General features: G+C 58.9%; 1 protein-coding gene across 1 annotated transcript in view; it reads right to left on the bottom strand.

The window, feature by feature from the left end:
- Positions 1-3,420: 3,420 nt before the first annotated feature.
- Positions 3,421-10,744, bottom strand: part of LOC117284021 — a 9,037-nt gene continuing 1,713 nt past the window's right edge. Inside the window, exons 2-6 of the mRNA XM_033758299.1 lie at positions 10,350-10,429; positions 9,913-10,238; positions 8,077-8,271; positions 7,802-7,893; positions 3,421-7,530 (exon numbers count right to left, since the gene is read on the bottom strand). Of these exons, the coding sequence (XP_033614190.1) occupies positions 7,418-7,530; positions 7,802-7,893; positions 8,077-8,271; positions 9,913-10,238; positions 10,350-10,429 (806 nt within the window). The 3' untranslated portion in view covers positions 3,421-7,417. The remainder of the gene's footprint in view (positions 7,531-7,801; positions 7,894-8,076; positions 8,272-9,912; positions 10,239-10,349; positions 10,430-10,744) is intronic.

The following is a 10,744-nucleotide window of genomic DNA, read 5'->3' as shown; positions in this document are numbered from 1 at the left end:
CGTTTCCAGTTCACACACAGAACCAATTGATTCCCATTTCAACTTTCCAAAGGCTCCCTGTCCTCTCTTGATGGAGTCTGGGGTCCTCCAGCACCTGCCACCCAGCCTGAGTCACCTCTCCCAGCCCTCTTCTGCTCCCTTCTTCCCCCCACCGTCCCGCTCTCTCCAGCTGCAAACTCCTGCAGGTTCTGGAGCTTCAGGACCCCTTTCTGCCCCTCCCTCCACCCAGCCCCCTGCCCCAGCATGCTCTTGTCCTCCTGCCTCCTCCTCTTCCTCCCCCTTCCCCTGCAGCCTCAGTGCTGAGTCACCTCCTCTGGGAAGCTGTTGACAGAGCAGTGCGCCACTGATGTTCTCGGAGCCGTGGGTTCCGACTTCAGCCACATCGACTGCATTTTAATGGCCCGGGTGCCGTCAGCCTCCTCCACCAGATGCCTGGCTCCTGGCACACGGCAGGCACTCTGCAAAATCAATTTGAAGTAATCAATGTACAATTTAAACAACAGCAACAAATATAACCAGAAAGGAGCCTTCCAGTGGCCTTGAAGTGGCGTCGTCCCAGTGCACAGGGCGTGGGGGAAGGGGTCACAGTAAGGGCTGCAGTTCAAGACCTGGGGCCGTCAGTCTGCTGCTGCATTCCCGTCTGCATCTCCATGGTGGGTGGGAAAACGCTCGCACCCCCAGCACACAAGGCGGCAGTGGGGGACAGGGCAGCCACTAGCTCCCGCTGTCCCAGGCGCCCACCCGCCAGCGCTTGCAGCTCCTTCCTGGATCCTCAGCTCACACAGTGGGGACTGAACCCCTGCAAAGGCTTCCTGTCCGGCCCTGGCTCCCTCCTGGCCAGACGGAGTCCACAGGGACAGAGGACTTGATTTAAACTCACTGTTCCACCCGGCCATGCCTAAGTGAGGTACCAGCCCTGCACGTTTCCTGGAGGTCGTTTGGCTTCATGATGCTCCTGGCATCTGCTTCTCCTGGGCTTCCTTACTGTCCCCTACAGACCCCAGGTCCACTTGGGCATGAAAAGCACTGGAGCAGCCTGGGACCCAGGCCCAGACCATTACAGCAAGGGGCAGCTCACTCTGCATGATCCAGCCCCAGATGTGACGTTTCCAGAATTAAAAATCCTCCTGAAATAGATGCCCTAATGAGGCAAAGACGTCCACAGAATAAAGACTAATGAAGCCAGCTGTGGCGGTGCAGGTCTACGATCCCAGCACTCTGGGAGGCTGAGGGTCACAAGGTCCAGCCCAGTCTGAGTGATTGAATAATTCAGCGAGATCCTGTCTCAAAATTAAAAATAAAAACAGGGCTGGGGATGTAGTTCAGTGCAAGGGCCCTGGGTTCACTCCCTCGTACATAATATGTCAGGCATTTGACAACTTAACCTGCTGGCATCGTTTAAGACTCATGTCAGCTGTTTCCATGGTATGGATGAGTAAGTTGGGGCTGAGGAAGTTTCCAGCTTGGTGAAGGGTGGTGGCTGCACGCACGTGTGTCAGTGGGTGGGTGCTGGGTGGCCGACGCAGAGGAAGGCAGAGTGGCCTCATCACACGCTGTTGAACGCTGGAGCCCCTCACACGGAGAGCTCTGTGTGTCACCAGGCGGGGCCAGACAAGGCTGGAGGTGTTCCCCGGTGCCGCAGAGCCACGCACTTTAGACGTGGATTATGGAGAGAACCTTCCACTTCTTAAACTGATGGCTTCAAGGGCAGGGAGAAGGGGAAAGGGAAAAAGGGAACGAAGGTGTGTCATGTACAGGTACCAACTCCCTGTGAGGAACGTCACCATAGGCACCGCATACGTGTGCTAGTAAAACATTGATAGTCAAGTTAAATGGTGGCTTGGGAGCCAGAGGATTCGCTCAGCTCTGCTATCACGTACCGTGCCGCCTTGGACAAGTTGCTGAATGCGTCTGGGCTCAGCTTCCTCGTGTGTGAAGTGGGGAACGTGCCGATGGGCCGTGTCCTCCAGTCGCCCCTGACAGTGGGAGCTCAGGGTCCCCTGCAGGGCCTCACCACACTCCTGGGGTGGGCCAAGGACCCTTCCGCCCAGCTGGTCACCGAGGCAGGTGGACACGAATATCCCCTGCTCTTGGTGGCCTCTGCGCTGTGGCTTTGTCTCAGGGGCCTCTGAGGAGCTTGGGCTCTGCTGGAGCAAAGGACGCGTGTCCAGCAGACAAGGGGGCCTGGGGTGGCAGCGGGCGGTGTCCTTCATGACACCCCTAGGAAGGATGCGGAGGGAAATGGCTTCCCACGGTGCGGCGCTCTAGGGTGGAGCTGGGCAAGGTGAGGAGAGATGGCAGCGTCACCCTGAGATCCCCATGTCACCCTGATGGAGGCACCTCTGGCCAAGGTCCGTTCGTCAGCTCTGCTGCCCCAGAAGCCTGAAAATCATTTACCGGCCACTCCCTCACTCCCTCGTCTGCCAGTGCCGTCCGCGAGGAGGAAAGCAGAACGTCAGGGTCCCTGACGAGGGCTGGGCTGGAGAATGACCAGCGGACTCGTGGCGGCACCGCGCCCTCCACCCTGTGCTGCGTGGTTCTGCCGGAGTGCTGAGGCGCTGTTGACAGCTGCTCACGGCAAGGGTCACAGATGGGGACCTGAGGCTTGGGGCACCTGGCCCATGATCAGAGGGTCTCAGCCTCTTTCCTGTTACTGGGACACAGTGCCTGACACCTGCCGTTCAAAGGAGGGCAGGTTTATTTTGGCTCCCAGTTCCAGTCCACGGCCGGCCAGCTCTGAGGCAGAAACAGAATGGCAGAGGGTCCTGGCGGAGGGAAAGGTGCTCAGCTAATGGCGGTCAGGAAGCAAAGAGAGAGGGAAACAGCTGGGGACAAGAATCCACCCCTGCAGGTCACACCCCAGTGACCTCCTCCCAGCAGAGTTAGCACCCTATGAAATGAGAATTTGGGGAAACATTTCAGATCTAAACCGGAAGACAGAGCTTGTGCATGCTGAAGCTGGGCACCCTGGTGATGCCCATGTGAGCGTTACGCCAAGATGGTGCTGTCTGCTCCCAGAGCACGCACAAGGACAGGATGTGTCCCTTGTAGGAGACTGGCAGGGGGGCGGGCTGACCCAGGAAGATGCCTCCTGGCCTTCCACTGCTGCCTGATCCAACCTCTCCGCATTTCTCTCCCCACATCGCCTATCCTGTCTTTACTTCTCTGTCAGCCCCAGAAAGGGACCCGAGGAAGAGACCAGTGTAGACTTCAGGGTGGACCTCTGTCCCTTCTGGTCATCTTCCTGCCAGCTCTAGGGCCAGGGCCCTGGGTGTGCCGTGCCAGAAACAATGCCATGACAGCTGGGGTCCCTGAGCCCCGCATGTGGGGAGGAATCTGATGTGGCTCTCTGGGGTCTGCCTTAGTCACTTTCTTATCACTGAGACACAGAACCGGACACCCAAACTTGAAGGAGGAGAATTTATTGTGGCTCACAGTTGCAATCCGTAGTCAGCCGGCTCCAAGACAGGAAGGCCTGGTGGAAGGGTCTGATGGGAGAGATGCTTACATCATGGCAGCCGGGAAGCAGAGTAGGAAGTCAGGAGCCAGAAGGAAGACAAGTCCTTCCAGGCCCCACTCCAGTGACCCACCTTTCCCGGCCAGCTCCCACGCGGAACAGCAAGTCAGCCATAGCACCATCATCTAGTCGCCTTCCCAAGCCCCAACTAGGAGCTCACAAGACTGGGCGACGCCTAGGTAGAAACCATAACAGCATCACGACCCATGGCCTTAGTGACCCTCCCATCAGGGAATGAACAGGCTTGGGCTTTCGGCATGAGACTTGTGGTATCATTTCCCCAACAACCCACGGGGGTTCATGATCACCTCCATGAACGAACAGATAAGGAAATCAAGGCTTCTGGACCTCAGGGGCCAGCTCCAGGGGTGGCCTGAGCAGAGAGTTCAGGTGAGCCGGGCCCGGTGCCTGCTCCTGGGCAGTCCCAGAGTCTGTCCCTCTCTCTCCACAGGGGGCTCTGACCAGAATGAGAGTTGATCCCCACAGCTTCTGCTCCAGCAGGGGGAAGGAGGGCTCCTTCCAGGGCTCCGGCCCAGCTTCGGGCCAGGGCTATCCTGTCAGCCTGGAGGCCAGGGTACCCTGGGAAACACCCCGGGAAGGGAGCGAGGCGGTGTGGTGACAGATGGCAGAGGGAGAGCGGCTGTCCCTCCACCGTCCCACCTCTGGTGCCCCTGAGCCTGGGTGCTGGGAGCCCCAGCTGTCGGGAGCCCCTTTTGCAGTGGGTGACATGCGGAGAAGACCCCCTGGTACGCTGAGGCAGCAGCGCCCGCCGGAACCCGGGGGCACAGCAGCACCTGCAGACCTGAGTGCCGCAGGTGGCACGGCAGTGTGTGAGGCAGAGCCCCACAGGACGGCCCGAGACCGCCTGGTCTGCGTGGGAGCCCCAGGCATACACAGGCTGGCAGGGGGACAGAGCCAAGGGGCACAGGTCCCCCCCCAGGGAAGACTCATGGGCCAGGGCTTTGGAGGTACAGCATAAATGCCGCCTTGTCCCTTCTGAAAGGAGCGATTCAGCAGGAGGCCCAGGCTGGGGCACATTCCTGCACGGGCTCATCCGCCCACTCCTGCCATCCCCAAGGCGGGAGCTCACACTGCCCTGCTGGTGACCGATGGCCTGTGACCTCACCCAGGAGCCTGGCCAATCAGATCCCCGCCCCGGAATTTGAACCAAGGAATGCAGGGCAGGGGCGGCCAGAGGCCACAGGAATGCGCGGAGACCCACCAGTGGGATGAACTCGCAGCCCGGCGGGAGGACAGCAGATATGGGGAGGCGGCCACAGAGACAGAGCCCTCCACTGCAAGGCCCGCTCCCTTCCCCCAGGTGGGTGGTGACCTCCTCCCTAGGACAGATCAGGGTCGATGGGCACAGGGTCCTCGGGGCTCCGTGGCTTTGTGGTCACAGTGGCACTGAAAAGCTCTGTGAGTAGAGCAGAGAGAGCACAGGGCAGTGACCGGCCACCTGCCGCCACATCCCAGGCCTCACAGATAGCTGCCTTGGAGGCTTCCCTGACCCAAGGGGCTTTGGCGTCCCCCTGGGGGTGCAGGAGCAGGACTCCCAATTCCTGCCTCTCATTCTAAGGCAAGAACCTGGGGCTCGTGGTTTCACATCTCAGAAATGAGGACAAAGCAGACCCCTTCCTGAGGTTGCTAGGATGTGGGAACCTGGGGCCCCGGTGTTTGGCCTTGGCTGAGTCCCCTCCTCCGGCTGCGGTTTTGTGTGTGTGTGTATGTGTGTGTGTGCACACGCGTTCCTCCAGGGGAGCTGGAGGCAGACTGAGACCAAGGAATCTCCTTCCCTGAGGATTGTCGTACTCAAGACAGCCCTGTGGGCCTGTCCTCACAGACAGCTTTTCCCAAGGCCGGGACACAATACCACGATGCCCTCTTAGAGGAAAAGAGGCCACTTGAGCCCAGGGTGGGCTGGCTCCAATGCAGAAGCATCGTGGCGGAATGGCTGTTAGAGTGAGGCTGCCGGCCTCGTGGTGGCTGCGGAGCAGAGCGCCCGCGAGAGGCCACCTCCCAAACTCCCCTGGCTCAACCCACTCTGAGGCAGTGCCCAGGATGCGGGCACTGCTCCGGTCAGGCTTCCGGTCAAGCTCGACTGCCACCTCACCCGGGGTCTGTTGGAAAAAGACACGCGGTCCCTCAGTGCACATGGCTTGCTGACCGGGCCCTTCCGCCATGACTTCCGGCGGTTAAGCCTGCCAAACATGGATGGAAACCTCCAAGACGTGAGCCAAAGTAGACCTCTCCTTTCAGTTGTGGGTGCCCGGCATGGTGTCACAGTGACAGAAAAGAGGCAAGGACAGTCTGTTCAGCTGGCCTGGATTCCTCGCTGCAGAGAGGCCTCTGGGAGCCTGGTCTGCTGTGGGCACTTTTGTGTGATGCATGTCGCAGTCCACCGCCTCACAATCAGAAGCCCCACTGCATGGTCCCCACTTGCTGTATTAGGAGAGTGGCCACCAGCACCAGTCAGGAATGGGACAGACCCGTCGCGCGGACAGAAGAGCTCAGTATGGGAGACACTGGAGCAGCCACCCTTGCCACATGCGATCGGCCCAGACTGCAGTGGCCCCCATTATAGAGCTGAGGATGTTTTTCAGGTCATAATGTGGTCTCGGCTGGCTCTGTCGCCGTGGTCATTCCCTGCCCGCTGAAACTGGCTACACCTATCTTGGCTGACGCACTTCCCGGTTCTGGACAGACCCAGGTCCCCTTCCTCTGCCCCTCTCAGTGACAATTTATGCAGCCTGTGGTTGCTGCACTTTGGGCTTCTCTCCAGTGACTTCGATCCCTACCCTAAGTCATTAGCCCCGGACCCACCCCCCAAGACTCCCCCGTATCCGGACGGTGTGTCCAGTTTCAGCAGCCCAGAGTGAAGCTCACGACGTCCTTCTACCGTAGCATCGTTCACTTAAGGGCGCACAGTTGCTCATACTTTACCTCTTCCCTTTTCAATAACTCTCACATCTAATTACTTACCAAGTTACGCTCTCTGTATCTCTTAGATGTGTCAACAATTTCAATTTGCTATGGCTGTCATCTCAGGACTCTGGGAGGAGTCACGAATTCAAGCCCAGCCTGAGCTTCAGTGACTTAGCAGGATGAAAATATAAAGTCAAAGAAGAGCTGGGGTGTAGCTCAGCGCGCGGGTCCTGGGTGCAGCGTAGTTCCAGAACTGCAGTGAAAACCTTCTGAGCCATGGTCTGGCCCCTCCAGGAGGAAGAAGCCTGTGGTTCCCTGAAGGAGAGATAGGGGCGTGGCTGTGGGGAGCGTGTCGGGTCAGTCATGCCCTCACTGCCTCAGGAGCAATTACTCCACCGCCCTGGAGGTGTTAGTGCCTCTGGGGGGTCAGCAAGCTGGGTAGTGTCCTTGCTGCCTGTAGTCAGGGCTGCTCCAGGCGAGTGCTGTGCCCCCAGAGGACAGATCCAGGGGCAAAGTGGGAGAGGGGAGTGGGGAGTTGTGGGGAGCCTGGCTCCCAGTGCCCTGCTCCTGGCTCCCAGTGCAACCCATCCCGTCCCCCAAGCCGTTGGATTGAAGGCAGTCGCTAGGTCCAGCCCACACTGGGGAGAGGGGTTTCATGGGGCAGGAGACCAGAGGGCCGGACGCACAGGGTGATGGCCAGGACCCCAGGGCTAGAACCCAGAGTTCGCGAGCGACAGACGGCCACCTGTCCTGTGCAGAGAAGGCCGTGTGTGAAGTCACCTGGAACCGAGTCCCGTGGCCGCAGGCAGGGCGGGCCGCCTCTGCCGAGCTCAGAGCAGGAGGGCTTTGGCTCTGGTTTGTTGCCTGGGGGAGGACATGCCTCCCAGCGCACCTCAGACTCCCTGGATACGATGTGCTCCTCCTCTTGTGTTGTAACCAAGTGGTAACCAGTGAAGCAACACGAGCAGCAAGTCTTTATAGAGCAAGACAGACTCCGCCTCTTCGTAAAGATGGTCCAGACCATGGTGCTTCCCCAGTGGAGACGTTGGCAGTCACAGCAAATGCGGACAGCACAGCTGAATGTCCAGCTGTCAGAGGGCGGAGATTTCACACACCTTGGGATCTGCTCACTTGGCTTTTAAATAAAGTCTCACATTGACCCGTAAAGCTCAAAGGGAGAGAGAAATGCATAAATGGTAAAGGTGCCGCTAACAGAATTTTCACAAGGAAACCTTGTCTTGTAAATGTCCTTCAGGTGTCAAAGCTGGAAACACTGACCCCAGTCCCTCCCACTGCCGACACTGTCCCCCAGGGATAACGAGCGCGGGTCCCAGTCCCTTCCCGTTTGGACGTGCATACGTGGTAGCACACTGCTGATGTGCTCTGTACTTGTCCATCGATCATTTTCGTGAGACTGTTGTGCATGGTAGCGGTTGATTTCGTTTCCACTGCTGCAGAGTATTAATTAGTGTTAATTAGACTGCAGTTTATCCCTACATCCTTCAAACTCTTTCCAATTTGGGGAAACTCTGAGCAGTGCGGCTATGACGGATTTTGCCCTAGGGTAAGTACACGTTCGCATTCCTCTTGGGTCTAGGCCTAGGAGTGGGACTGCTGGCTGTGGGCACACTTACACTCCAGGTGAGTCGTGTCGGTTTAACTGGCGTGGGAGCCTCCTCGTGGGTAGTGCAGCGCCCTGCTGGGTGTGTGTGTGGTCGTGGAGGCCCGACTTTGGGGTCTGTGTCTGGTCCCCGGCCCCTTCCTCCTTGGCTCTCTTCCCCTGTCCGCTTCCTGGCCCTGTGTGGTGAGGGTCTTTGCCGGGGCCTCTGCTGGGTGATATTAGACAAAGATTCGGGAAAGAAAACAAACACCTCTCCGACAGAGGGAGGAGGAGCCGCGAACCAGAGCAGTGGGCAAGTGCCAGGCTGGGCAAGAGGAGGAGGCAGGCACAGGCTGGGCCTGGGAGCTGGAGCAGAGTCCAGACCTTCGCGGCGGGTGCATTGGAAGGTTCTCTATGGAGCGGCAGGACCCTATCCCTTGTTGCCTTTTGAAACTCACTAAGGGGTCTCGGAGATGAGATGGAACAGGCGGAGGCTGCAGAACGAGCTGCGGAAGCCTCCGTCGCCCCGAGGAGGAGGGGTCACAGTCGTCAGTGTCACCTGAGAATCGAGGTTCCGACACCCTACCCTCCATGTCCCTTTCCAAAGCTCGGCACTGTGGTCAGCAGCAGCCCCGCAGCACTGCACAGAAAGCTCCGGAGGCGGACGATCCATCGGCATGAAACAGAGCACCGTGCAGAGAGCCTCAGGAAACCCTGTGCTTTGGCGCCTCCCCACCTTGGACCGAGTCGCCCGTCAGAACACCCACATTGTCCACCACCCACCCCTATTCACCCAACGGCTGCCTTGGCCATCAGGCCAGCGTCACAATGCTGTGTCTGACACCGGACGTGGTAACCCGGGCCACGAGCGTCCCGGTCCTGTGTCTCTCACCGAACGTCGTCTGTGAGTGTCACGTGGAAGGGCAGCACGGTGCAATGGCTTTCCTGCCACCTCTGCAGTGCACAGTGCGTGCCCTCCTCATGGGCAGTGCAGCAGGCATGTGTGATACATCTTCACCCTCCACACCTCTTCCCTGCCTTCTCTCCCTCCACCCATCTCTTGGTCCCCTTCCCATCAGAGAAAGATCCATCTTCCTGTTTCCTATTATCGTTTGTTTTGCTCTTTACTTACTAATTTATTTATTTTTGGTTTTTTGAGACAGGGTCTCACTATGCAGTTGAGACTGACCTGGAACTCACTATGTAGCTCAGGCTGGTCTTGAACTCACATGAATCCTCCTGCCTCCGCCTCCTGAGTGCTGGGATTATAGGCGAGGGCCACCATGTCCAGCTTTGTTCTTTATTTATACTTTGGGCTTCTCATGTAAGAGAAACCTAGTCCAATAATATATTTTGAGACAGAGTCCACGAGCACATCTTTACTAGTACATTGTTATGATCTATTTTGTTAAGTGCCGCGGCTCGCTTCCTGTGCCTAATTTATAAGTTGAGCTTCATTGTAGACGTCTCATATGTAAAAGGAAACTCCCTCTGCGCAGGACTCTGCACCCCTGCAGGCTAGGGCACCCCCGGGGTCTGGGTGCTCACCCAGGATAAGGGGAGACACCTGTTTGCACTGGTGGCGGAGGACACATGGCTGGGCTCCTGGGGCCCAGTGCTGTGTCTCGTGGAGACCCTCGGGCTTTCAGGGTTTGCTGCTTCCCAGGGCTCCCAGGACTGCAGCGCAGCGTGAGGACCGAGTCCCATTTGCACGCACTTCCCTGCGCATGGCCAGCGGTTGCATGATTCCCAGCACAGTGGCCTGTGGACGTGTGGAGGCCGCGTGTGCATCCTGTCCAGGGAAGGATCTGCTCTTCCGGTGGCCCCCGCCCCAGGACGGATGTGAATCTTGTCTCCAAGGTTACCAGACCTGTGTGCCCCGGCCAGCGACGCCTCTGTGCTCAGGAGGAGCTGACGGTGACAGCTGTGCCTCTGACTCAGCTGCCCAGGACGCAGCTTCACCTCTGAGTCATCGACCCGCTCTGCTTTCGAGGACACAGCTGCTCCTTCCCAGGGACGGCGCTGCCTCCACACCCTGCTGCCAGCTGCTGCCTGCCTTGGCCTCGATGCCCAGAAGTCGAGAGGCAAAGCCTGCAGAATGCCAGAGGATGTAGGAGCGTGTTCCGAGGCCAGGTCCCAGGACACCAGGGTTTTGCTCCAGGTCCGCAGGCTGGATCTGGTCCGGGCGCCACAGGCCTGGGCATTTACACAGTGAGCGGTCAGCAAACCACACTTCAGTGTCTGGACTCACAGCTCCTATCAGATGCGGGCCTCAGGCCCTGGCAGTCCCTTCCCTGGACCCCTCACCTGAAGCAGAGCTGAGGTTGCCACAGCACCCTGCCCGTGCTGGGCTCCTTTCCCTCGGGGTCCCTGGGGCTGCTGCTCCGCTCACACTGGACGGGGACAGAACCCGTACCCAAACCGTTTCTGTCACAGTCCCAGGATGTCCACCTCTTGAGCTCCCTGGCCCAGGGAGGGTGAGGTCCAGGCCGGCGCCCTGTCCTGTCTGGGACCAAGGGGCAGGAAGCAGAGGCCCCGTTCCTGCGGAGGACAAGAGGTCAGTCAAGGTCAGCGAAGGAAGGGCGCATCCTCAGGCTGCTAAGCAGCTCCTGCAGCCCGGGGAGCGGAGCCGGGAGCTCAGGGCCCAGCAGCAGGAGGGAATGAGAATCAGCGCCTCAGGGCCAGTCACCGCCCACCGCCCA

This window comes from Fukomys damarensis, unplaced genomic scaffold (genome assembly GCF_012274545.1).
Source record: "Fukomys damarensis isolate Sample0158 unplaced genomic scaffold, DMR_v1.0_HiC HiC_scaffold_33, whole genome shotgun sequence".
NCBI lineage: Eukaryota > Metazoa > Chordata > Mammalia > Rodentia > Bathyergidae > Fukomys > Fukomys damarensis.
This window is presented reverse-complemented; position numbering and strand designations above follow the sequence as displayed.